The sequence below is a fragment of the Poeciliopsis prolifica genome, unplaced genomic scaffold (assembly GCF_027474105.1).
Source record: "Poeciliopsis prolifica strain line A6 unplaced genomic scaffold, Auburn_PproV2 SCAFFOLD011, whole genome shotgun sequence".
NCBI classification, from domain to species: Eukaryota; Metazoa; Chordata; class Actinopteri; order Cyprinodontiformes; family Poeciliidae; genus Poeciliopsis; species Poeciliopsis prolifica.
In genome coordinates this window covers 1,396,503-1,424,332 of record NW_026562386.1, presented here as the reverse complement: position 1 = coordinate 1,424,332, position 27,830 = coordinate 1,396,503, and the positions used below count along the sequence as shown (strand labels likewise).

Below are 27,830 nucleotides of genomic sequence, written 5' to 3'. Positions count from 1 at the left end.
AGAAGTTAAAAGTTTATTTATTTCAGACAACGTGTTGTTTTTACATTATTATGCCGTTATTGCTTGAAAATTGTATCGAAAAAGCAATATTATCGCAGTAACTTCTGGAACAATTTATCGTCTAGCAAAATTTAATATTATGACCAGACTACTGCTGACATCAAATGCTTGTTTTGTCTTGTTTTTCATATAAACTCCTAATACGAGTAAGATTTTACTAAATGGAACGGCATTGATTAATTGACAATATGACAACGGTGTGATTAAACATCCTGCCATTGTGGAAAACACAAATGCAAAGTGCTCGCGTGCATTTGTAATTTTTGCATTATTAAAAATAAACAACTAAAAAAAAAACAGAAAAAAAAGAGAAAGAAATCCCGCACACACTTGTAGGCATTCACCAACGTCATCTTGTCCGCATACATCACGCACGCCCGTGTGGACGGAATGTGACGCCAAAGCTCCTCCAGTGAAGTCTCGCGGAGTAAAAACACCGGCCATTTTTCTCCATTTATAGCAGGACACTTTGTGCTTGAGTAATGCAACCGAGAGTGCTGCGATCACTTTAATAAGCCTACAACTTTTGGCCAAGTTTTATTTTGGTGTACAAGCATCCAAACTTACTGCAAACCGAACACAAACCATGTTTGTGTTTTCCGCCGCAAATATTCTTCGATGACATCCCCGTCCGGATAGATGATTGTTTAAACTGTCGTACAAATGGAAATGGTGCCTAGCGAGGAGAACCAGTTCGTACCCAAAGAGGTGAGGGTTACCACAGCACTCTGACCTGCTCGTGGAGTCAGCCCCTGGGCCAAAACCGCTACTTTCGCAGGTCATGCTCATGAATAATGTGGCAACTTTGACACCACTTTAAGAGTTTGTGATCTCGGGGTGTCGGGTTGTGGCTAACTCCCGGCTAACAGTTAGCTTGACGTGACTTGGAACGGCCTGTATCATGACACTGCTAGCTACTGCTAGCAGCGGCTAATCTCGCTTCAGCTGAAACCGATTGAATTCGCAAACGTTTGCGAAACTGATATTTTGTTACCTACCTTGAGCGTTTTGATTTATAAACGCCAGGGACGTTTAACCGTATTGAGTGCCGTAGCTGACATTACGCTATCGGCTCAGTCGGAGTTTCAAATTTGTCAACATTAGTCGGCTAACTTGCATAACATTAGCATGTGGCTAAAGTCGTTAGCTTCTATATTTTACTTATTGCAGCAACCGTCATTATGTTTTTAATGAAAAATGCTAGTCATACTTTGACAAATGCCGTCAAACAAGCTCCAGTGCTCTTTTATTTACGTCCTCACTTTCATTTAGTCTCAGTTGACATATTTTGTATTCAGTAGAAGTTTTCTTATTTAGACTTGAATGTTTTAAGACATGTAATTTAGAATCAGTCACGAGGCATTTAAAAATGGGAGCGAATATATCGCCTTGTTGATATATTAGAATGAAAGTGTACTAAAAAAGTGCGTTTTCTTTTTTGATATTCTCAATTAACTCAGTATGGCTGATTTCTGCACAGTCCAGGAACAACTTACAGGTTTTAGTCCTCAAAAGAGTTTCAATACCCCCTCTGTTAGGTTTTAAATCTCTTTGAATTATGGCATAAATTCATATATTTATTGCCTCTTCCAGTAACTTCTTTTCCTATACATTCAGCCGGCCCTTTCAAACCTGTCAACTACTTATTCCTTGTCTTATTTTAGTGTTTTAAGTCATTTTAAAGTTGTTTCAGTTAATGTGTGAATAAAAAATGGTTTTAGTTTCAGTATTAGATCCACGTAAGTGCCTTTAAAAAATATAAGTCTTGTAGTTTGTAGATACCTGAATAGAGATTATAAATGCTCTTTATAGAGATAAAAAAAAATACCTAAAGACACGTGGAGGGTAAAAAAGTTTGATCCAGTGTTTAAAAAAGGTCTAGATTTTCCTATTTTGTTGAGTTATATAACATTTTATAGCATTCGCTTCATAAATCTTTGGACCATTTTATGCTATGATATCATAATTGTAATTTCATATTAAGACAATATGTTGGCTCTATCCAGGTAAATCCATGTGTAAAAAGGATGTTTCATTAATAAATCTTGTTGTTTACCTGAAATATCCCAGAGGACATCTTGGTTTTTAAAAAATAATGAGTTCATTGATGATGGTAATTTATGGTGTTTGTCACTGAACCAAAATCTGATCTATACCTGCGATGATGACATAGCTCAATTTTTACAATTCCTGATAACCAAAACTTTTGTTACGTCAAATGGGCTCCTATTAGTTTTCTTAAGTCTATGATGTAGTCGAGTCCAACCGTTTCACTTCCTTTTTGCTATAGAAAAACAATGAGTTTCACTTTTTTTCCTAACTCTTAAGTGGCTTCCAGTCCTCATTAGCAGGATTTTGTTTCTTAGTCATTGTTCAGAATTGTCTTTTTTGGATTTCTGTTATAGAAGGGATGATTCTTGCCTCAGAATTGGTAGTTTTAGCAAATTCAAGCAAAGTTCTGTTTTAAAGTAAATAAGTAAGATTCATTCTTCTCAATGAACACTTTTTTTTAATATAAAGAAGTGTTTTAGACATGTTGGTTTAATGAATGAGTGGCCAAATAACAGCTTAAACACAAAATTCACTGTAGCAAGTATTTAAAAAACAAAAAATAATTAGGTTATTATTAGCCAGATTTTCCTTAACACAATTGATAGAACATATTACTTAATTATAAATTTGACAATATTTAAGCCATTATTGTTCTAAAAACTCATTATATTTGTTATGTTAGTCTTGTGGATTTTTGCAGTGTTTTTAACTTCACAATATGGGTTCATTGATGGCGGTATCACAGTGAATAATTTAATTTCTTTGCTCTGTAATACTGCCTGTATTTTGTGCTAGCTGCGGTTTCATGTCTGCACCTTGTGATTATATCCATGGTAAAAATAACTTTTAATCTGATAATACACCCGCGTGTTGTCAGAAGCAGCTTCTTTATAGGACCGGTCAGTCACATTTTCCCAAGATCACAAACTCCACAAAGGAGTGATTTGAGAGCATAACCATAATTATAACCCTTTCATAATTCGAGCACTTCATTCATTTGTAAATCTAAGCCTATAAATTTGCAATGTCTAGCCTCAGTTTGTTTTGAGGCTAATCAGGAAGGTGTGTTTCCATCTTGTGTTGCTTATTGTAAATGTATTCAACTGCTTTTAAACCCAACTGTGTCCACATGTCATTAGGGCTTGTTTTGGAGTTGCAGACAGAGTGTTATTGATGAAATAAAGAGGATTTCGCAGGTCTGTGATGCAGCATGGTGTCGAACACATGCATGCAACAGTGCATTAAGTATGTCAAATTTAAACAATAATTCAAACGAAGGAAAGAATTGTTGTTAGTTAGTTCTAATTCATCTATTATTAGAAACAAATTAACAAGGAAGAGAAAAATTTGGAATTGAAACACATTTACAAGTAGGTCACCCTTGCAGTTTATTGTTGCTAAGTATTAGTTCTGTTAGTGGTGTTAGGATTCACAAATATCAACATACATCCTGCTAGAAACTTAAACAAAATTTTCAGAAACTGGTTAGTAAGCTTGTCATGATAAGTAATAAATAAATTATTTACATGATAACTTGAAATGAGCTTGATAATTTCCACTTGGACAATCACAAAAGAGTTGCTCCCCTTTAATATCATTGAAAAGCTGGCATTTTGAACAATTCTGCAAACATTTTACACCCAATATAAAGTAGTTTGCACTTTTTCGTTTATACAAAAGTCCTACCTGACATTTTGCCTGTTTTCCCTGACTAAGCTGAATGAATGGTATATTTTGAAACACAATTTTGGTTACATAATACATTTTAATTGTTGTTTCAGTTATTTTATTACTTTGTAAAAAAAACATTTAAAGGTTTTCCGCTTCCAGGATTAAATATTCTTTATAATTTTTTCTTTTTTCTTTTACCTTAGGAGGATGTATTCGTATTAATATTCTACCATTATTTTTATTATATTTTGCGAAAATGATCTCAAAATGACAATATTTTTATTTATTGCAATAAATTATGACAAAATTAGTTGTCACAGGCAATTTATGTTCTTTTTAGAAATTCTGTGGTTATTTATCCCATTAGTTTAAATAAATTCACTCAGATAAAAAAGGTAATTATTCGATGAGTGCTCCATTGCCCATAAAGGAAATTAAAGTCTTACCAACTCTTTGCATGCTGGCTGAGAGATTTTGTCTCTGTCTTTAGACTTCAAATCACCTGAGCTTGCCACGACAAAATATTAAAATAACTCAAGATGTTTTGTCAGCAGCATGACTGGTTTCCTCTTGAAACACCTGTTCCACTTGAAGAACAAATTACAGTGTGTGTTTTACAGCAGAATCAAGCATGAGTCAGCAGTTGTCTTACCCAGAAGTATCGCTTGTTGTCCTGGCAGGAAGTTCTTCTTGCGCTGGAATGTTTCATAACATTTTGGATGCAGTTTTGATAATCTGTTCCATACAATGCCAGAAAGGCTATAGGACGTAAAGAAACTACAATTTTCTTTGATTTTCAGATACATAATGCAGCCGAGGAGCCCAGAGTGCTGTGCATAATTCAGGACACGACCAGTGCAAAGACGGTCAACGAAAGGCTGACCCTCAACCTGCCCGCTTCCACCACTCTCTCCAAACTTTACGAGGACGTTGCCCATAAAGCCGGTTATGTGAATGGCTCTTTTGACCTCACCTGGGGGAATACTCAGACCATGGTGAGACGCATCAGATGCTTTTTATAATACTGGTGCGGGACTGTATGGTGCATAAATGTGGGGGAGGAGTTTCAACCAAACTTTCCTTTGCCAAACTGGTGCTAGTACTTTGAGTATCAGTTCTTTGCATTTCCACCACCAAAGCATCAGCTCATCCACGAGAATAACTTTTCTCAATACAAGTGAAAACGCTCAGCAAGGTTAAAGGAAAGAACAGCTGTCATCTTTAGTTGTGGAAAAACTGATCTATTGATATGACCCATGATAAATCTTAATCATTACAATGTGCAGCTGTTTTTCCAATTTTCCTCTTAAACCTGCGTGTTGTTGATCTTTTAATGTTGCCAGGCAGCTTCAGTAGAACCTCCTCTAAACACAGTGTTTATTTTGCTATTGGTATGGGTGAGCTGGTCAAGATTGTGAAGAATTCAGAAACAATCCACACTATGTTAATAATTTAAGGTGGTGATATGGAAAACTGATGCTACACACCCACTGCAGGATGGCATCACAAGTAGAAGCTCCACCCTTCTTTTACATAAGAGCTCCACATATTTTTTTAGAGTAGATCTTGGAACTCCTGAAAAATTTAAGAATATAATGTACAATAAAAAGTCAAATTACACTACTTTGTTATGCACATGAATACAGACCACAAGCAAAGGGATTTCCATACTGAGACTGGAAAATTGCATACATATTAAACATGTTTATTTTCATAACTCTCTTTAATTATATTTACTTTATTTGTAAGCCCTGTCCAATAAGAGTAGCGCTTAAATGTTTGTATGTAACAGGATTTTATTGCAGCTTCCAGCCTGAGGTCGTTTTTAGCCCAATGAGCCACATTTGCATAACACACTGTCAACTTACTTTGAAAAAGTTTTGCAAAGCTTTTTGAGTAATTTAAAACAAATTAGGAATTGCAGCAAATAAAGCATGTTTTCTTTTGGCCTTATTCACCTGATTGTATAAAAATAATCAGGGTCATTCATGGTTTATTTTTGACCTTAGCAGATTTGAGCATGCTTTGTATTTTTAAAGTATTTTGGTCTAAATAATACTGACTCTCCCCTGTTTGTGCCTCCTGATATGTAATACTTTACTCATGACACATCATCTGGACCATCTGGACAGTGTCACTAAATTATAACCTCATCAAAACTGCTAATGGATGTTTTCATGTTCTTTTGTGCCATTAAGTTACAAAATTCAGTTTGCCTTTGTGTTGCTCTCTGCTACAAAGATTCAGTTTCTAAAAAGTCCCAAGCAAGCAATGGAAATACTTATTTAAATACTTAAACTATAAAACAAAACATAGTCAAGGTCCTGCACCGGTGAAGAGTTTATTCAGTTGCTTTCTGCACATTATGTTACCTTTTCTTAAATGAGCCCAAGCTAATCCTGTTGCTGACCCAGGCCAAAGCCCAAGCGCTGTGCCTGTTGTTATCTCACTGAGTAGGTCAGTGGATTAAGCCACTGTCTCTGCTGCTGCACTTGCTTGCTCATCCTCAGCTCGTCTTCTCCAAGACTGCTTGTTCGTGCTCCTCACATGTTGGCTCCAAACTGCTTCTTTTGCACACATCAAGACAAGAAGTTTGTAGAAAATGAATTTAATGGAATTCTGACCATTGTAAGTGTTCTATTTATTAAGCTTGTAAAAGATCTTTTAGTGTTGGATTATTAACTTGGGTTTTTGTTTCACCTCCTTCTCTCAAGGCACCGCTGGAGCATAACAGTGAGATGTCCCTCTCTGATTCTAACTTTGAGCCCAGCGGTAAGAGGAATTTTCTCCAGCTTACTGATAAAGATGGAGAGCAACCACAGACTGCATCGGTAAGCAGTTAAAATAAAACATGTTTGTAGTATTATGTCTTTTCAATGTGGTTTATGTTTTTTAAATTCTAAAGGCTGTGAACTTGTTTCCTAGTTCAAGTTTTTTTTTTTTTTTTTTTTTCGCGATATTTGTGTTATTAGGATGAGTCAGGAACAGCAGATAGCAGTGGGCTGGATGACAGTTCCCAGGAGCGGTTTATTGGCCCTCTGCAAAGAGATGGCAGCGCAGGCGGCAGTGGTGACTACAGCAGTCCATCGTACTCCTACTCATCCATCCTCAGCAAATCTGAGACGGGTAAGCGTTGGCAGCTGGAAAATGTCTGCCTCTGTCGCCTTTTTAAAACTTCAGATGTTTTGTTCATGACTTGTCACATGCATTGTCTTTTAACTCTTTGTCCACCCTCAGGTTATGTTGGCTTGGTTAACCAAGCAATGACGTGCTATTTGAACAGTCTCCTCCAAACACTGTTTATGACTCCCGAGTTCAGAAATGCGCTCTACAAGTAAGGAACTATGGTTTGATCTCTTTTTTATGAAGCCAGTGAGACATAAAGCTTAAAACCTTTCACATCTGTTCAACTTCAGTTGGGAGTTTGAGGAATCTGAGGAGGATCCCGTCACCAGTATCCCCTACCAGCTGCAAAGGCTCTTTGTTCTGCTGCAGACCAGTAAGAAACGGGCGATTGAGACGACTGATGTAACTCGGAGCTTTGGGTGGGATAGCAGTGAGGGTGAGTTTTTGTGCTCCCGTGTGACTTTAATCACATGTGTTGGTTTGCTAGTGAAAGAACATGTGATTCTCGCTCTCCAGACTTAAATATCCTTTTTTATGGATTTGTTTTTCAGCCTGGCAGCAGCACGACGTCCAGGAACTGTGCAGGGTCATGTTCGACGCCCTGGAGCAGAAGTGGAAGCAGACAGAGCAGGTAGGAGAGTGTTTATTCAGTTGTTAACAAAACATGAACCCAACAGTTCCAGACCTTAGATTCAAAATAAACTATGAAAAAATCGCAACTGGCAAACAATCCCTGGGTTTGGGTCTTTATTTAGAGTCTGGACATACTTAGTATTCCACCAGAACATAGACTGATGTAGAAATAAACAGGCATGCCATGAAGTAACTCCTTCATAACAAAAAACAAGAATAGACGGATTATAAATTCATAATGTTAATCTGCATAGATATTTTATGTTTTAAGCCTTGTTGTTTCCTGATGTTTGGAAAGAATAGTGTAGTATCTCTGTACAGCTCATTTATGATTACATCATCAGATAATCTTGTTAGGAATCAAGACACCACAGTTACACAATGTTAACCCAAAAAATTAAAATAAAGAAATATAACATCAGAGAAATAAGTTATTAATCTTACTGCTTACATTTGATCAAATAAGGATGATTAGATTTAATTGTTGTTTCCAATATTTATTTTGGTTTTAGTACTAGAACTAAAACATAATGGTTAAGAATTAAAAACTAGGAGAATTTAGAAATAAGTTTGATGAGCTTATGTGTCTCTTTGCTCTTTATAAATAACACAAGCATAACACACTGATGTTAGCTCATCAGTTAGTTGGGCTATCTGCTCAAGTAGCCACTCTTTGTCTAGCTGCAGACATGTTGCCCTTAATAAAAGACATAAATGGGGATTATTAAGTTTTCTACACAATGACTGATTCTGTCTGTTTGCAACTGGGAGTATTTCCAAACAGGCTAGTTTGTGTTGCATCATTCCATGCCAATAAAGTGCTGAACCGATTGCGGTTCTGGTTGTATGGGTGAACTGCTGGCCAGCCGTCTGAAAGAGGACTTCGACATTTCTTCCCTCACTCAGGAGAAATAAATTCAGGTGTTTCAAAAATATTTCCAGTTGCAAAAAGTTGTGATGTGGAAACTACCCTCGGTTGGGTAACGCTCTTTTAAACTTATAATTGGTGAGCTGCAAGCAGCGTATTTGTTCAGCAGCTACTTCACACTACTTATCTGAGCAGATAGAATAAAGAAATAATAGGCCGATATGAACTTGTTATACTTTTGCTACTGTATAAATTGTGGAACAGAAAAAGACCTTGAAAACTATTACTACCTTTATTTATGATGTATTTTTATTGAGTTTATCAAAATCAAAGTAACAAATAAGTGTCTTAAATCATAACTCCAACTGTAATATTTAGTTTATGACACTTAAGCAGCAGTAGGAGTAACTATTAGTTTTCTGTTTTCAAACTGAAAGCAGTTGGATAAAATACATTTTTTGTATGACATTTGTCAAACATTTGTGTAAATTACAAGATTTTATGAAACGATTTTACCAAAGGTTTTCATACTGTGAGAATATCACACTGGCCCATGCCTGGTCCATGTACAAACCAAATGAGTGTGAGTTAATTTGGTCAATGCATTCTTCGAATCCATCATGCTGCTTCTTCACACATCAGTGTTGTCCTTTGCTTTGCTCGAGAACGTAGCTCAGAGATGAAGATTGTTAGGGAGAAATAATGCCTCTGCATATCCTCAGGCTGATCTGATCAACCAGCTGTACCAGGGAAAGCTGAAGGATTATGTGCGTTGTTTAGAGTGTGGATATGAGAGCTGGAGAATCGACACTTACCTGGACATCCCTCTTGTGATCAGACCCTTTGGAGCCAGTCAGGCCTACGGAAGTGTGGTGGGTTTTTCTTGTCAATACTCCAGACACGTCTGTTACTTAAAGCTCATTTTGATACAAGTTATAACTTTTTAATTTTTAAACTTTAATCTTAATTCACTCGATGAAATGCTTATGCTGTTGCAGGAAGAAGCTCTGCAGGCATTCATCCAGCCAGAAACCTTGGACGGCCCCAACCAGTACTTCTGTGAGCGCTGCAAAAAGAAATGTGATGCCCGAAAGGTGAGGAAAGTGAAAAAGTGAAATACGGTGTTCTGCAGCTCAACTCATCTGATGCTTTTTGATTTTTTTGCCCAGGGTCTGAGGTTTCTCCACTTCCCCTACCTGCTGACGCTGCAGCTGAAAAGGTTTGATTTTGACTACACCACTATGCATCGCATCAAGCTTAATGACCGCATGACTTTCCCCGAGGAGCTCGACATGAGCCCGTTCATCGATGTGGAAGACGAGGTGAGAGCAGCCGTCACTCTCTACGATTCAGATTAGATTAATGGTCCCTCAGCAATCGTGAACATTATGGTGATGAACCAAAATGTGATTACTTCCTTGATGCATGTGATGAGGAACATGATGTAACAGTAATTTGAAGATATTTAGTGGATCTCTTGGTATGACCCAATTTTTCTACTTTTTATTTTTTATGAAATAGATTATCTCCAATGCGAGTCACACTGAAAAAATCAATGTTCACATCGCTTTAGGCAATAAGAAATTAGAAAGGAATCTTGTCATTTTAATGTCTTGGTTAGTTTATTTCTTACAACTGTCTCCAGAAGCAAAAAACTAAACCAGCAGATTGTCCAGAACTGGTTGGACAGATTATGCTTTCCCTTTGTGAGAGTGCTACTGAGTGCTACTGGTGTTAGCCATAGAAACTCTGGAGTCTAAATTGGATAATCTGAAGACAGATTTACAGAGGTTTTTTGTTATTATTGTTCTATAAAGTAATTTCTGGAAATATATGGAAATTACTGGTTAATGTTATGGTAAAATATGTAAAAATATTGGAGATGGAAGTGCAGTTTGTCGGGATGTGTAGCTCTGTTTGTGGTTAGCGCCTCTTCACACTTCGCCATGTTCTTTCTGGACCTTGGCTGGCAGAGCTGATTGTGGCCTCATGAGAGTGATTGTGATTTATATCCTGTCATAGACGTCTATTAAACCATGCCACAATGATTTGTGCATGCCAACCTTTGGACCGTGGCTAGCACGCTGCTTTGATGTCTCCTTTTAAGCCTTGAACTCTTTACAGTGCTGCTGTCTTATCTAGCTAAACACACTGCTGTGTGCTTTTGGTTTTGTCTCTCTAAGCCAGAACATCAGCACATAAATACTGGTGGAAAAAAAAAACTCACCTTTTTTTCCCCTTTTTTTTTTTTTTTTTTTTTTTTGTTAAACCTCCATTATTCTTTTGAATTGGTCTCTTTTTAGAAGTCGCCTCAGACAGAGAGCTGCACTGATAGCGGAGCAGAGAATGAAGGCAGTTGCCACAGTGACCAAATGAGCAATGATTTTTCCACTGATGACGGTGTGGATGAGGGCATCTGCTTGGACAGCACCAGTAGCACAGAAAGGGCATTAAAGCCAAAGGTAACTATCTCTCTTGTCTTTCAATAGACATCTTCTTCTTTAGCTACTTGGGTTGGGAGGTCTCTGGAAGGAATTGTAGCCAAAGTAATTATTTAGTATTTCAATATAAAAAGATTAATTTAAAGAGAAATGTGTGGAATCTTACATCCTTCTGTCTATTTTAGCAGCTGTTTAACTTGCATTATTCCATAGTAAAGTTGTCTGTTTTCAGCTAAGAGTGTTACTGCTATCAAGATATATTGAGGTTTTAGGAAGAGGTTAACATTTTCTGTCATAACATTCCTAAAATTTAAAGAACTCTTAAAAAGAGGCCAGAAAAGAGATGCTTTGAATGCTATGGGAATATTACTGTTTGAAATATAGAGAAGCGTTTCCCTCCCCTACTTATTACTGCGTTCTCCTGTTCAGAATACAAAAAAATAATTTGACTGTTAGAAAATGTTTCTCATCACAAAAAAATGTGGGCAGTCATTGTGGGAAGCTGGGTGGCATTCATCACTTTAAATTAGGTAATGCAACCTGAAGGTGGCGCGCTTCAAAGTGACAAAACATTTAAAATGCAAACAAAAACAATTAGATAATGTTATATGTAAAATTTTTTACATGAGGTTATCAAAGCTTGAGAATTTCATTTTGACCCACAATGTATTACAAAGATAAACTTAACCAAAGAAGTTAAACTCTCTTTTTTTAGACTTTGCATGCCACACACACAATCTAGTGAAAATGCAAGATATTTGCACATCCAAAGGGATTGAAATGACATTTCTCATCATGAGACTTTATGTTTGAGGTACCCAGGTAAAATGTTAGAAATGACTGAAATATGAGACATCAGTTCTCTCAAACACAAAAGAGCCCATATATTTCGGAGTTTGATGAAGGGTTTTATGTTGTATACAAGTTAAAAGAATAAACAAATCAGTGAATAGAGCTTTAGACATTTCTTTTTTTTTTACTTTGTGTCTTTTCATTCCCACCAAGCTTGTTAAGAGCGTCAGTCTTTTGTTGACTTTTTCTTTTATGTCGTCTCCAGTCTGTACCTGCTGTTCCAGTGCATTAATGATCCAAACATTTGAGCTGCTGTCATCTAGCAGGCCTATTTCATGAGAGTAATGCTACTACAGTAGTAACGGGGAGCGCTACAAATGAATTGTTGCTTTTATTAGAATATTTCTCTGTTCTTTCCCAGAGCTTGCTGACCTTTGAATTGTTCTCCGTCATGGTCCATTCGGGCAGCGCTGCGGGCGGACACTACTACGCCTACATCAAGTCCTTCAGTGATGGCCAGTGGTACAGTTTCAATGATCAGCATGTTAGCAAGGTCAGACTCATCATCTGGGTGCTTTGTCTTATCCTGTAACAGACTAATGTATTACTGACTTAGCAGACCTCTGCTCTTTCTTGAGAAAAATGTCTATTGTTCTATATTTATGATTATTTTTTACTTGAATTAAATTCAAAAAGTACTTTATTGATTCCAAAGGAAAATTGAAATATATTAAATAATAGTAATAATAATTACATTCTCACACACACACACACATATATATATATTAACATTTTTGTATATTGATTTTCAATAGATCACCCAGGATGATATCAGGAAGACGTATGGGGGTTCCTCAGGGAGCAGAGGCTATTATTCCAGTGCCTTTGCAAGGTCGGTTATCCAGTAACGGTTATCCAGCACACCACATATTTTATAATACTTACATTTTAGCTTTGATGAAAAAAAATTAACATGAGTAATGTTTTAAATATATCTATTTCCACACTTTTGTTTTCTGAGTTCAGTATAATGATAGCTCTTTCTCCCCTCTCTCCCTCAACAGCTCCACAAACGCTTACATGCTGATTTATAGATTGAAAGATCCCTCAAGGAATTCAAGTAAGAGAACAACACAACCAGCTTGAGAAAATCCCAACAAAATTTTGACTTGTCACATATTTTGGTCAGGATTTTTACATTTTTATACCAGATTAATTCAATCATGGCGTCATTTATTTTTTTGCTCTTTCTCCTTTTGACGTTTGAGTTTCAAGAGGTTGATGTGTCACGTTGTTGTGAACCATAGCACCAATGGCTGTAGTAAATCAGTCCTGTAGCCTCGATCAGTGGCATTCAGTGCAAATGGTCAATTGGATTGTAATTTGGATAATTTAGAGTTTATCTTGTTTCTCAAACTTGAAGCATTTGTTCAATTTCAGGGACACAGTTTTATCTGCTGAAGGAGTCCGTTGTGTTCACAACATGCAGCTTCTAAGAGTGAAATTATTTATGAGCAGGAATAATTATATGGTTTGTGTTTCATTGTAAGGTCATCCTCGGCATTTGTTTGTTTTTGGCCCATTTTGTCTATGTTGAGCATCACAAACGAAGATCATTTAGGACAATTTGTGAAAATATTAGTGTTTCTTTTAGTTTTTTATTTTCAACACAAAAATAAGAAGATGATTCTCTTGTTTCTTGGAACAACTTCTAGCTGTTGCCATTCAACCCTAATGGTGATCAGGACAATGGTTGCTGGTAAATTGCTCTTTGGCTGTCAGTACTCATAATGTTATTGTCAATTATTTTTATAGACTTATGGAAGCTTTTCTGAATTTTTTTTTAGATTTCCCAGAAAAGAGTTACTTTAAATGCCAATTGTATAACCTGAACAGTGTGGGGGAGGTTTCACTTTCACGCTGTCTAAATTAAGCCTCAAGCTTATTTGCTTGAGTTTAAAATGCTGTAACTTTAAAGAAATGGACTATTTTATTATATGACATGTGATTAAATTCTTTACGTTGTCATTTTCTCGGCCCTCATTCTTTACTGTTTACGGTTTATCGTGAGGTTGTACAGTGGCAGTAGTTAACATGTAGTGTTGTGTTTGTCTGCAGGGTTTTTAGCTGTGGAAGACTTCCCAGAGCACATAAAGAGTTTGGTTCAGAAGGAGAAAGAATCTGAAGAGCAAGAGAAGCGCCAGAGAGAAATCGAACGAAACACTTGCAAGGTATTTTTCGTGTTTCAGATAAGGATGCTCGACTTCTAAGGATTAATCATAGTAACACATCATTGGCTGCAAAAAAGTTTACAATATTTTTATCCTCGTTTTCAGATCAAGCTCTTCTGTGTGCACCCTGTCAAAATGATGATGGAGAGCAAGTTGGAGGTTCATAAAGATAAAACTCTCAGAGAAGCAACAGAAATGGCCTACAAGGTGGGTTGAGTTGTTGCTCTTCTACATTTGACCATCTTTTGGATGTAATAGTTGTAGGCAGCCACTTGTTTTCAATATGAAAGTAATAAATCCTTATAAATGCACGTTTTGTGTTTATAGACGTGTCGATGTGGATGGTTAGTTGACGTTTGGTTGGTTGTGGTGTGGTAGATTTGACTTTTGGGAGAAGGGGTAGATTTTTTTTTTCTTCAAACTACTTCTTTTCATTCAGAACTTTTGTTTGTCTTAACCTGTGACATGAAATAGACAAACAGGATTTAGAACATGATCACTAAGCAGAAATTTGAATGTTTTTATTTTTCTGTGCTTCTTCAGCTGATGGAGCTGGAAGGAATTGTCCCTCTGGACTGCTGTCGCTTGGTAAAGTATGATGAGTTCCACGAGTATCTGGAGCGGTCGTACGAAGGCGAGGAAGACACCCCTATGGGGCTCCTGCTTGGAGGTGTCAAGTCCTCGTACATGTTCGATTTGCTCCTTGAGACTCGCCGGCCTGATCAGGTCTTCCAGCCATATAAACCTGGAGGTTAGTCATCTACTGGCATTTAAATGTTTAGAAGTGATTGTTGGGCTGCAGGGATTGTTAAAGGCTCAGTCTCTTTATTTTAATTTTGTGGGTTTTTTTACTTATTTGCATGCAGAGGTGATGGTGAAGGTCCATGTTGTTGATCTGAAGACTGAGACCATCGCCCTTCCAATCAGCGTGCGAGCGTACCTGAACCAGTCTATCACTGAATTCAAACAGCTTATAGCACAGGTTTCTTCATATTTTCTATTTTTTTTACTATTTAGTCTTAGTCTTGTGTGCATGTGCATCTCAATTAATTATACAACCATTTAAAATTTGGTTATTTTCAATATTTCAGTTGAAAAGGGGAAATTCATAAATTACACATCAAATTAAATAGTTTGTGTTTATTTATGTACATTTTGATGAATATGACATGCAGCTAAAGAGAACTCAAAAATTATCCATTGATTTTCCAACAAATCAATGAAACCCCCCCACCCCCTCTGATTTTTAACATATCAGTATCAACCAACTAAAAAGTAAGTCCATGATCTATGAGTTTTACTTTTTCATTGAATAAATTGTTGCTAACTTAATTATTGAAATCTAACACTATATTAAGTGTACATTTCCTTGGAGTTTGTGGGATGAGATGTGAATACCTTGTGTGTGTGTGGTTGTGTTTGTTAGGCTACAGGTCTGTCTGCAGAAACGATGCGTGTGGTTTTGGAGCGGTGCTATAACGACCTCAGGCTGCTCTACGTCCCAAACAAGACGCTAAAAGCTGAGGGTTTCTTCAGGAGTAACAAGGTTTTCTTTTCTCCTTTAGCGTTCGCATTGTAAATATTTGAAACTCAGAACATTCAGTCAAATTGTCTTTCATCAGGTTTTTGTGGAGAGCTCAGAGTTGACTGATCACCAGGTTCCTTTTACCGACTCGCTCTTGTGGAAACTGTTGGATCGCCACGGGAACACGATCCGCCTGTTTGTCTTGCTGCCTGAGCAATCTCCTGGCACCCTGGCCAGCAGAACTCTTTGTCAAAAAGCAGGAGAAGACTCTGACGGTCCCTTCGAAGGGTCGAAGGGCAACAGGAAATCTGTGGAAGCGATACTGGAGGAGAGCACGGAGAAGTTAAAGAACCTGTCTCTGCAGCAGCAGGAGGGCTCAAGCGCCAGCGACAGCCAGAAAAGTTCCGACACCAGCGACTTTGAACACATCGAGTCGCCGACGCAGGAGGCGGACTCAAACTCTTCGCTGTGCGTGGCGGCAGACAGCAGGGAGCTGGAGAACCGGATATCCGGCTCCTCCGACACGGAGAACCAGTTTGTTTGTGAGGAGCGGTCAGACTCTGAGGTGAACAATGACCGTAGCACAAGCTCAGTGGACAGCGACATCCTGAGCTCCAGTCACAGCAGCGACACGCTGTGCAACGCGGACAGCGGCCCCATCCAGCTGGCCAACGGCCTGGATTCACACAGTATCACCAGCAGCCGACGCTCCAAAGCCCACGAGGGCAAAAAGGAGACGTGGGACACGGCTGAGGAAGACTCTGGGACCGACAGCGAGTATGACGACAACGGGAAGAGCAAGGCGGAAGCTCAGTACCTGTACTTCAGAGCAGAGCCTTACTCTCAGGATGACACTTCATGGGATACGCACAAATGTAACGGCTTTTACCCTTCATTTTTTAAACTCCATTTGCATTTTAATAAAATTAAAATTGACATTATTAGAGGAACGTACTCTTAGTAAGGCTCAGTAATATTGCTTAAAAATATATTTTTTTTCTGATTTACAATTTTAATTTTTTTTTTTGTCTGAAAAAGAAATTACAAATGACAATATTTTCAGAAAGAAGCTTTTATTTCAATAGTCACTTCTGATAGTTATATAGCTAATTATGAGGGCCAACATTTTTAATTTTGAGAATACAGTCATAATATTTTTAAACTACAGATGCAATTTTAATACAAAAATGTCTTAAATCTTAAATCTTTAAAGTTTTAAGAAAAGATTTGTTTTAATGAGAAAGCAGCTTTAATAGTTATGAAGGTGTGGCATGACCAGCTCAGTTTGTGTGGTTTTTTTTCTTCTAGACACAGTCCTTATTGGTAAAACCGATACCAAAATATAACTTCCCAAGATTCTCAACATCTCTCATTTTAATTTTTCTTTTTCGTGTTGAAATTATCATAAAATTATTATTGTGATTCTCCTAATACAGCGATTGTACTCAGGCAACATTCAGCCTTCATTCTCGTATCATTTCAACTTTATTGTCGTATTTCTTCATTCTTGTAAAATAAAAAAAAATACAAGCATTAAAACATGCTGACCTCACATCTTATTGTGATCTAAAAATAGATCTTAATTTTTCCAAAAGTTAAATTTTCAAAAGCCAAAAATTTTATGAATTGCTAAAATCGATTTTTTTTTCTTCTTCAAATTAAAAATGGAAGAGATTATTTTTAGCCTGAAATGTGGCCCCATGTTTCCTCTCAGGTTTAGTGGTTCACGTGGACAAGAGAATAACTTTGGCAGCATTCAAGCAGAACCTGGAGCCCTGCGTTGGTGTCCCGTCGTCCCAGTTCAAGGTGTTTCGAGTTTACGCCAACAACCAAGAGTTTGAGAGCGTACGGCTCAACGAAACGCTCTCATCGTTCTCCGACGACAACAAGGTCAGGACGAGCTGCCCGCGGTATTTCTGACTTGAGGGAGGAGTTTGTGTAGAAAGACCTTTAAGGTTCTAATTTAAGTTTTTCTTTGACTGCTCAGATAACCATTCGACTGGGAAGAGCATTAAAAAAGGGGGAATACAGAGTCAAAGTGTTTCAGCTGCTCGTGAATGAACCAGAGGTAAGATATGATTCAATGTCATTATGATCCGATGGCATAGCTCCTGATGTGGTTTATTAACGGCTTCATCAGCATTTCCTCACTTCCTTTTCAAATAGTCGTTACGCTAAACCTTTAAGGTTGTCAACCTCCATTTTAATTGCTGCCCTTGTGCGCCATCGCTGGGTGGTGTCAGTTCAATAACATGTTTTTTTTTCTGCAGCCTTGTAAGTTTTTACTGGACACGGTGTTTGCTAAGGGAATGACTGTAAGACAGTCCAAAGAGGAGCTGCTTCCTCAGTTAAAAGAGCAGTGCAAGCTCGACCTCAGCATCGACAGGTAAGACCAGTCGGTGATGAGTTTGGCATGTTTAACGTTTTTCTTAAGAAAAAAATTGTTTGTATGAAATGGTTCATAAACGTATTTGTGTTTTGGTAGGGTTCGTCTCAGGAAAAAGACGTGGAAAAATCCAGGAACGGTGTTTTTGGACTACCACGTTTACGAGGAAGACATCAGCATTTCCTCAAACTGGGAGGTTTTCCTGGAAGTCTTGGCTGGTAAAAAACATAAATGCTCGGCAGATTTTATAAAACAAGTTGAAATGCATTTTTCCACTTGTGTTAAAACGGAGGCAATTACTGTGTTTTATGAGATCTTGATGACTTTCCATGAATAGAAAGTTACTGTACTTTTAATGTAAAATAAACAACGAAAAGATATTAAACTAAAGACAGCCTCCTAAAATCTCCAACAAATCGGTGTTCACCATTTTATGTAACAAAAACATAAAATCTATGTTTAGAAATAAATACCTAGCCAACTTTAGTTTGTGGTGGCTCAGCATGAGAGTGTTTGTATAACGCTGTGACATTTTTTTTTTCAATGAAAGGTGTCACAGTATTGTAAAAATGAAAATTTATATAATTTTAATCTGAACAATTTTTGTTTCTACTGCTCCCATAATGCTCTACTGATTACTTGCAGCAATGCTGTTCATACCATTTACTTATTGTGATTTCAACTTTAATACTAAGCAAAAACATCCGTTAAAACCTGACAGCTGCTCAACAGAAATGCTGCTCAAAGCTTTCCAGCTGCAATTTTAAAATCGCTTCACTTTAACAGGAGGAATATGTGGACCTCCTGTTGTTTCCATGCCATGTTTCCAGCTTTAAATTTCTTCTACCAGAGTGTCTCTTTTTTGTCAATATTGTAAAGCATCGACTTTTTAAAGCTTTAGTATAACTTGACTCCGGTAGCCAGCCCATGGCTGGTACAGCGTTATGTACTTTTGAGTCGTCGTTTGCTCATTCTCAGATCCAGAGAAGATGAAGTCCATGTCGCAGTTGGCCATTTTGACCCGGAAATGGAACCCAGCTACTATGAAGCTGGGACCTTTCCAGGAAGTGATTCTGGAGAGCAGCAGTGTAGAAGAACTAAAGGAAAAGGTATTTCTGTCACCTGGTTACATTTAACTTTTACAGTTTGTACAAAAGACTTAAGCATCCCATCTATGACCAAAAGACTTTTAATCATTTGCCATATTTTTTTGTCTTGTACAAGATAACAGCATTCAGTTTCTAACAATAATTTCGTGCTGCTAAGGCAATTAATTGAAAAAGAAATATCAATATCTTTATTGTACATGATTTCTTTGTGAAGTTGTCGCCATCTGCTGGCCGGTGGTAGTAGCCTCATCCTCACTTTTATGTTATTTTTGCACAATGTTCAAATAATTTTTTATTTTTTATTTTGCTCCCTGTACATGTTAAGTGAATCAAGATAAAAATCCTTTATTCTTTTTGCTGGATTAATTTCAGCAAGCTGAATTGCTTTCTGGCTCTTGTATTGACTGATGCAGTTTTGTCTTAATTGATGATATCGTAAACATATTCTTCTTCTTTTTCTTCTTCTTCACTTTTGCAGCTCAGTGAAACGAGTGATATTCCCCTTGAGAACTTGGAATTTGCAAAGGTATGAGTATTTAAATATTTCAGAGCTTGTTTCTTCATGTGATTTTTATTTATATCATGAGCTGCATGTTTCTGTTGTGCAGGGCAGGGGAACGTTTCCATGTGATATATCCGTGTTGGAAATCCATCAAGATTTGGACTGGAATCCAAAAGTTTCGACTCTGAATGTGTGGCCTCTGTACATCTGTGACGATGGAGCTGTGGTCTTCTACAGGCACGTCGGCAATAACATGGAAACATGTTTACACGGTCTCTGATGTTCACTGATTCATACCTTTTAAGCCTATTGTTAATCATGTGTGCCATCTCTGTCGGTGCAGGGACAGCAGAGACGAGCCTCTGGAGCTGTCGGAGGACGAGCGCAACGAGCTGATGAAGAAGGAAAGCAGCCGCCTGCTGAAGACGGGACACCGCGTCAGCTACTCGCCACGCAAAGAGAAGGCCCTCAAGATCTACCTGGACGGCGGCCCTGTGAGGGACCCGGGGCAGGACTGAGCCACGCACAAACCACTCTGGGCCGTTTAGATCGCCTGGCTGCTGCGGGGGAAACCAAACCACCAGGCGTCTGGACTTTGACACAACAGTGACTTGAAACGAAGCAGCATTGTGAGGAGCGTTTTCTCACCGCCTGTGCTCGGAGCCCCACTGCTGTCCAGAACCCTTGTTGTGTACTATATTGTAATGTTCTGTCAAGTCTAAAGGGAAGTTAAGAAGCTAATTTTAGAGAGAGGAATCGAGCACTGTATTGACAAATCACATGAAATGGATGTGGAGAAGCGAGGGCGGTGAAACCAGCTGGGAAGGCATCCACCCTGTGTCTTTGTGAGTCTTCTGAAATCAAACTCCGTCTTTCTGTGTTCATCTCTCTGTTCTGGACAACGTTGATTCTTGCTCATGTGCGTCTCGTAATGTTCTCATACCGTTTGACCACTGCTCGTCCTCAGTTACTCACTGTCTTCTGAATGCTTTCAACAACCAACGCCGCCGAGACCTCCTGACCTTCCCACCTCCTCCACATCTCCTCTGGTGGAAAATGACCTTGCTTTCTCTGTAACTTTGAAGAAAAAAAATTTATTAATTCACAGAATTTGATGAGTCTAGAAGGAAAACGTTGTGCTCCTGTAACACCCTCATTATGTGTTGTTATGGGCTGCTTTGCTTCTAACGCAGCATTTTCACTTCATGTAGTGATTTCATAGGATGTTGGTCCTTTCTGTCATAAAATACAATGAAGCAAAACAAAGTAGTTTTTGTTAAGAATTTTCTTCTATTGTTTGTAAGTTATTACAGACCCAGTCGCCGCTGTTGGGTCTTTAGCAAGTCTCACATCTGCTGTCTGATCATTTATATTTGGAGAGAATCTATTTGTTGATGTTATTGTCGTTTTGTTTTTGCACTTTGTGAGCTGGACGTCCACAGCATGGATCACCCTGATGTGCGAGTGGTTGTCCTGTCTGGTGGGGGATCTCTGGGTTTGAGGTTCGTTGGGTTTTTTTGTGTGTTTTTTTTTTTTTCCGGCGCTTCTATTGTCTGCTGCTGCTTGATAGACTTGACACCAGAGGACGCACACAGCCTGCTGGACTCTTCCTCTTCCCCAGGTTAAGGCTCTGTGAACGTAAACTCAGCATTCAGCAGCCCTGGTTTCCTGAGGTTGTCACCAGCTCTTCACTGTAGAAACGTCAATGTCGGAGGATTTACCTTTTTTCTTTGTTGTTCATTTCTTTGGAATTTGAGATCATGTGTGAAAATAGTTAAAGATGATTTTAGAAATAAATTAAAAATACTTTTTTTGATTTAAAAAAAAAAAGACTTTCTGACGGTGATCATCAAAATAGCTTACTCACAAAAGGGACTTTGGTTTTATTTAGATATATTTTTTTTATTCTGCATCCAGAGAAACAAGTTTGATTAATAGAAGAGCAAAAGTCTAATTGGATCACAAACTGCTGCATTCAGAAACATTAGATACTGATAACGATGCTCCTAAAGTGTATATGAGATTATTCATTTCAAAGCAATGATGCACGAACTGCATAAGGAAGCAGAGTCACAATGTCGTCCATTTGACCTGTGGGAGTAAATAAATTGCTTTTAATTGCATAACTTTAGATGTGATTGACCAGGAATTGGAAAAGAAGCTTTATTAAAATTAAAACGTTCTATGGTCAAACAGGAAAACAATAACAAAGCCATTGGTGCACGTTTGATTGATTAGGATGTACTGCATTGTCTGGTGAGTCAAAAAAATTCAAATGTAGCACTGGTGTATAAAATTAGCAAGACTATCTTTCAGTACAATTAAATTCAGAATTATCTATATCATTTTTTTAATGTATGAAAATAAATAAGAGCATCTCTTGAAATATATTCAAGCAGTTTAAAATATCAGTTTTTAATAAAAGAGTAAACGTTTTTACCCATTTAGAAATTGTCCATATCCATTTTTCAGGCATTGCTGAATGGCTGAAAAATGGTCATCAAACTGTTATTGCACAAATTGAACAAAAATCCTATGATTAATAAAAAGAGCCAAATAAGATGAAAACCTTCCAATAAAAAAAAAAAGTGGTATATAATATATTGGGGCCATTTAGCTAAGGAGTGAAGGAAAGAACACAACCTTATTGTATTGAAATTTCAAAGAAATAAGTGGTTTCAATCTGTAATTCCAGCTGTGACTAAATGTTGAGTACTACTGAATTTACATGGATAGTTTAGGCAACATTCAGTATAAAAGCTTTATGTCATTTAATACTCAAAGAAACAAAAAGAATCAGTGATTGAAACTCTATTGGTGTCCATTATATCAGCTTTATAACTTTACAACTTTGGATTAAGCTGGCAAAAAGACAGTGGGAAAAAGTTTCATGCTGCTTGAGAGTGTAAATTCAGTCAAGCTTTGTCTAGAGAATGTAGTCAATTTCTGAGTACAGAGAGTCCGTCAAGTCCTCTTCACTCGAGTCCTCTGCTTTCAGGCACATGGATCCTCGCCTGTCAAACAGTAAGAAAGGAGCAACTCAGAATAAATACTGGTGTAATATGTGCACCATCACGGTCACAGACTGTGAGAAAAAAAAACGTGCTGCATTCACCCGAGGTGCTGGCACTGAAGCTCTCCTGCACACGGACAGTGTTTCCTGGGTTTGTTGTCCTGCATGTCCCAGGACAGCAGCTCCATCAGGTTGTTGGAGACATCAAAACAGCGTTCACGTTCAATCGGCTTGACCGAACAAACGGGGAATTGCAAGGCTGCAAAACAGGAAGTGTTTGTTGATTTTTTTTTGATTAAGATCATACACAGTAATTGATGTGTCCGGGGTGTGCTGTGTGGTACCTTTATGAATTGCACAGCAGAGATCTGGCTGACAATCATTCTGGACTTGACAAGTGCTGCCAGCTTCTCCTTTGGTCACATTTTTGCTGCACTGACCCCACACACACATCTGGTCGCCGCAGCACTCGTCATCTTTAGTGCAAGACTGAGAGAGAACATTTGCGTTTCTTCTTGAGATTTTTGACGCACATGTAAAAGATTAAATAATTAATAATGAACTCTGCCGTCCTTAAAAGTCACCAAAAAGAGATAAGGACATGTGCATTAAGTTTACCAGAGCTGAACCTCACAGCCGCATTATTTTCAATGACCCTTGAACCGTGGCGATTGCTGACTTTGTTTAATTAATAACGAATGAAACCTGCAGTACAGTTTGAAAGTGAAGGGGGCTGAAGGGAGTTTTTCATCACACGCTCTTATAACAGCTCATATAGAACAGGCTCATCAATATTCCGGTTATAGCTACACGGAGCTGCACACTGCAGCAATCTGAACAGGACACAGATCATGTTCCCCATGTGTTTATTCTCCTTTCACGCTGCACCTGTGGTTGGCCGACTGCCCGCCTGCTTTCTTCCAGTTGCTTTTTATTCTGCTAAACCTAAAATGACGAGAACAGATCTCCAAGTCAGGACCAAAGTGCTCAGATAAAAGTAGTTCAAGCATTTCTTCCAAGCAGATAAAAGTGATGAGCTCTTGTCCAACCTTGACTCGGCCTGTCCTTTCATGTGAAGCTAACAAGACAGATTGCTCACAAACGATACACACTCCAATTACACTTGTGGACGCATAGCTGCATTGCAGCTTGTGAGAAACTCCCAGCATCCTGAAAGATTAGGAGTTAGAATTACATTATTACTAAATATTTTTTAATATCACAAGGGCAAGATGAAGGACGATGGCAAAAAAAATAAAACTTCCCTGCGTAAAATTAAATTTGATAGAAGTTGAGCCAAAAATAAAGGCAACATTCTGCCACTTACCACATCAGTGTCTTTACATGACTTACACTTGGACTTATGAGTGTCAGAGAGGCAATACTTTCCTTTTCCACAGTCGTCATTAGTCATGCATCCCTGCAGAAAAAAAATGAACAAGTGATGAATGTTTGACCTTTTGCATCTCCAAGATAATTGTCACTCTATTCAAGAGGCTGAAGATTTGAGATGTTAAGCTGCAAGCATTAATATAGTACTGATTACATTTTCCAAACCGTGACTCAGCAAAAAAGAAATAAAAAAATATATTCTTGCAAGCATATCCACACTTCATAAGATATTTCAGCCAAGTGTGAATATAAAATTTTAATATAAAATTTAAGTGACTTAGGTTTTTCTCACTCACTATAGCAATGACTCAGTGAAACAGTTCACGTCTTAATATTGTATTTCTATTGTAATGTATCATCATTCTGCCTGCAGTGCCATAATTGAGTACGAGGCATTTCTTTTTTTTTTTTTTTGAGCCATACAGTATGTGCCAAAAATGATGCGACATTCATACTGCTGGGAAATCCAACATCGGCTTCTGAATCTGAGAATGAATGAGAAAAGGCTCACATGGTCGATACTGTTATCCAGGCCACTGACTGGGAAAGCTGTGGTGGTCATGTTGTTTGTCCCCTGGGCAAAGTTGACAGGTTTTATTTAGAAGGTAAACAGTGTCTGAGTTTTGTTTACCGTTTCGAAGCTGATTTACCTGTTCTGCTGAGGAGTGCACAGATTCCTCATTCGTCACATTATCAGTCTCATTGGGATGACTCTGAGGAAGGTCACTGTGATGAGGGCTGATACTGCTGTTTGTCTAGACGGAGAAAGATACAGAAGGTCTTATGAAAAAAAAAACAAAGAACCATGTTACAACAATTTCACAAGCTATAGATGACTCAGGTTTGTTTTTCTTATTTGTATGGTTTCATTTCCAGTTGCACAAAGTGACTTGGAGCAGCGCAGAAATAAGGCCATGTCATGCAGACAGTAAGATGCTGACTGAGAGATGCAACCAGCTGCCTACCTGGGGAAACGCATCCTCAGGCTTTTGCAGCCGATCCTCCTGCACAAATATGCGGTCCAGCTCCGACGGTCCCTCCACGATGTGATTGATTCCTGACTCTGCGATCTCAGGCAGGATGCCATTGCAGACTGCTGGCAGCGCCAAAAGAGTAAGGATGTATCGCATCATGCTGCTTCTGGTCCTGCTGCTGCTGCTGCTGCACACCGAGGAAAAAGAGGAGGAGGAGGAAGAGGAGGGTGTGGCTGCTGCTCCAAGACACAAACAGCCTCGTCACAGCTGTTTTCTGTCATAGCAGACAAATCGCACCACAAGTAAAAATCCGCTATTATTATTATTATTATTATTATTATTATTATTATTATTATTATTATTATTATTATTATTATTATTATTATTATTATTATGTGTTTTGAAGTAGCTCATAGCCTGCACTGCACTGACCAGTACAACACTTTAATTAAACTAGTTTAAAAAAAACAACAACAACAAACAGCAACGGAGACAACCGAGCATAATACGAGGAGCGCCGAAGATTGATGACGCAACGAGAGGAAGGCTGTACTTGCCAAGCAGTTTGCAACACTTTATGCTTTTGCAAAATGAGTAGCCTATCCCATTTTTGGTGACACTTTATTTTGACGGGTGGTGAATACGACTGTCCTTACACCGTCATAAACATAACACCTGTCATGAACATGAGTGAGTCTTCATGAATATTTATGACTGTTGTCATAAAGTGTCATTCGGTAAATCATGACACTTTTAATACAAAGTTGACCATTATTAAAAATGTCTTTGTTATGACAACTTGACATTAACCAAGAAATCATGATCTGACATAAATATGTTATAAAAGTATTACTGATTAAACTTGAAAAAATATGTGACTTTATATTATTAAAGCTAAAGTGTAATGGGTGATACATTTAGAACAAATTTAGATTTATTTATTTAAAAAAAAAATAAAATGACTTCTTGTTTATTTCTGTATTAACATACAGAAATTGCCTGTTTCTGCTTCCAGAAACAGGCAGCAAAAAACAAAACAAAACAAAACAAAACAAAACAAAACAAAACAAAAAAACAAGCGTAATAGTGGACCTTTAATTTCTATTCAAAGGCCAACATTTGTATAACGGTGAAATAAAATGGCCACCAGATGGCGGTATATTTACTCTCCACGTGGATACGTCCGGGCGATGGATTCCATGCGTCTTTCCAGAGTTTATTCGGGGGGTTTTGTCAGTGCGCGGCCGGATTACAGTTTGTGCTGACACACGGTTAAACGTGGGCCGCGGTGTTTTAGTCAGGACCGGGTCAGGGCCGTGTGGCGCCTGGGAGTCTCAGTGGGAGGCGGGAAATAAACTTTGTAATAGAGTGACGTTCTTTCTGACGGTTTTGTTTGGGGCTAAAAATGTAATACATGCGACACGCATACAAACGAGCCCACTAAGAAGGCTTAACGGTGGTTTTTAGTAGAAAGTAAAAAGCACCCCTAAAAACGCGGGTTTGGCCCCAGGCTCCCTCTGCAGCTTCAGGGGCTGCAGCAGCAGTTTCTGGGATGTGTCCCGGTCTGGAGCGCCGCCCTCAGACAGCGGCTCACAGAATCTGACAGACGGACTGAGAAAGTCGTTTTTCCTCACAGCTCCTAATTTCAGCGACGACTCTGGAAGGCGGGAGAGTTCAGGTTAGGGTTTTAAGGTAAGCTCGTTTTAAGGTGAACTCTTTGCTGTTTTGCTGTGTTTGTCTGTCCTCCTCACAGAGGCGCATTGGGACCTGTGAGGCACCTGACTGAGTTATGCACCGGTTTCTGAGAGCGTGTGTTCCTGGCTGCCTTGCTTGACATGATTAGACTTGACTGAAATGCAACTCATGACCCAGTGACTGACAAAAGAAAAAAAAAATGCTATAATTAAACAGCTCACATTAAAGTCGGTCTAAATTTGGCCTTGGAGATTATTGCAGAAGTTTGGAGGTTGACAGAATATGGTGATTTGATCATCTCACAGTGATATCTTTAAAGTTTAATCCTCGTCTCCCTGGAGCAGACAGGATTCAGATATTAAAAAGTCCTGATTAAATTCTTCTGTTTGAGAGGAGACAGGCAGCTGGTCTTGTCTCCACTTTCTGATAACACAAAGGTTATCTCCTCTTGCGCAATTTCCATTTATTTATTTATTTATTTATTTGTATTATTGTCATGCTCATGGTTTGTGTCATAAATCAGTTGCATGTGTAGCTGCTGTTATATCTCAAATCAGCTCCAATCACAACTGGAATGGCAGCTTTCTCAACCCGCGAGTTCAAAGACAGACAAAGGAGAGTATAAACGGGTATAGTTGGCTTTTGTCTTTATTTTTGTTTAAGTTAAGTTTAAGTTTGTTTTTTTTTTTTTGTTTTGTTTGCCTTTTTCACTGGCTCAGCAGTTTCCAAAATGGACCTCTGGGTTGAACCAGCTGAATAATAAAGAGGTGTGGTGTCTGCAGGCTGTCGGAGATCCCAGAGCCACAGGAGCTTTCTGTTAATGTTTCGCAGTGACGAAGGTTAACACACATGTGTTGATCAAACACACACATCTGGTGCCTGAATGAACAGCAGGCCCCTGATCAAACTCCTGATCAGAGAAGAACAGAGCAGGGAGGACAAAAACCTGTCCTTAGGACAGCTGTGTTTTTTTTTTTTTCTGCACTCTGTGTTTCAACATACTTCATGCACACACAGACAGGCTGTGACTCAGAACATTGCAAAATGATGCATGGTCCCAGAGCAGATTTTCCTGGTATGGGTCTGAAAAGTCACCCAAACACCAGTTGATTTCCTTCCTTCTCTTCTATGAGCAATAATTTCCTGTGGTGGAGATAAAGTTCACCCCCCACCCCCAATCCCACTCCACCGTCACACTGTAGGAATTAACCTTTGTGACTGTTCTAATCTGAGCAGCGTTTATTTGGTCCACTGTGGTCCAGACACCAATGAACTTTGTACTGCCTTCACATCGACCTTCAGCCACGTCACTCCCTTCCTCCTGAAGATATCCCATCTGTGTGCACACCTTCAAACTTAT

General features: G+C 38.4%; 3 protein-coding genes across 10 annotated transcripts in view; 2 read left to right on the top strand and 1 right to left on the bottom strand.

Annotated features, from left to right (window-relative positions):
• Positions 1–502: 502 nt before the first annotated feature.
• usp47 (ubiquitin specific peptidase 47) lies at positions 503–21,415 on the top strand. Of its 3 annotated transcripts, XM_055036556.1 has the most exons (29): positions 503–768; positions 3,252–3,308; positions 4,584–4,778; positions 6,498–6,614; positions 6,756–6,909; positions 7,021–7,117; positions 7,200–7,345; positions 7,461–7,540; positions 9,133–9,282; positions 9,409–9,504; positions 9,580–9,732; positions 10,714–10,872; positions 12,065–12,196; positions 12,459–12,535; positions 12,708–12,763; positions 13,762–13,874; positions 13,980–14,081; positions 14,418–14,625; positions 14,741–14,856; positions 15,301–15,420; positions 15,497–16,274; positions 17,114–17,289; positions 17,387–17,467; positions 17,670–17,785; positions 17,885–18,003; positions 18,764–18,894; positions 19,373–19,420; positions 19,503–19,633; positions 19,740–21,415. In XM_055036556.1, exons 1-29 carry the CDS (start codon positions 724–726, stop codon positions 19,912–19,914), a joined length of 4,128 nt encoding a protein of 1,375 aa, XP_054892531.1. In that variant the 5' UTR covers positions 503–723; the 3' UTR covers positions 19,915–21,415. The 3 variants fall into 3 exon arrangements, with proteins under 3 accessions (XP_054892531.1, XP_054892532.1, XP_054892533.1); XM_055036557.1 differs by lacking the exon at positions 3,252–3,308; XM_055036558.1 differs by lacking the exons at positions 503–768; positions 3,252–3,308; positions 4,584–4,778 and adding an exon at positions 6,277–6,411.
• Positions 21,416–21,545: 130 nt separating this feature from the next.
• On the bottom strand, positions 21,546–24,978 carry dkk3a (dickkopf WNT signaling pathway inhibitor 3a). The gene is made up of 7 exons (XM_055036559.1): positions 24,767–24,978; positions 24,452–24,556; positions 24,313–24,375; positions 23,737–23,829; positions 22,754–22,898; positions 22,512–22,668; positions 21,546–22,410 (listed from the first exon to the last, which is right to left on the bottom strand). Exons 1-7 carry the CDS (start codon positions 24,932–24,934, stop codon positions 22,323–22,325), a joined length of 819 nt encoding a protein of 272 aa, XP_054892534.1. The 5' UTR covers positions 24,935–24,978; the 3' UTR covers positions 21,546–22,322.
• A 1,074-nt stretch (positions 24,979–26,052) lies between these two features.
• Positions 26,053–27,830, top strand: part of mical2a (microtubule associated monooxygenase, calponin and LIM domain containing 2a) — a 37,106-nt gene continuing 35,328 nt past the window's right edge. For 4 of the 6 annotated variants that reach the window (XR_008606416.1, XM_055036713.1, XM_055036712.1 and 1 more), the window contains exon 1: positions 26,053–26,467. The gene's annotated coding sequence lies outside the window, so the exon portion shown is untranslated. The remainder of the gene's footprint in view (positions 26,468–27,830) is intronic. The other 2 variants (XM_055036711.1, XM_055036714.1) reach the window with 2 other exon arrangements.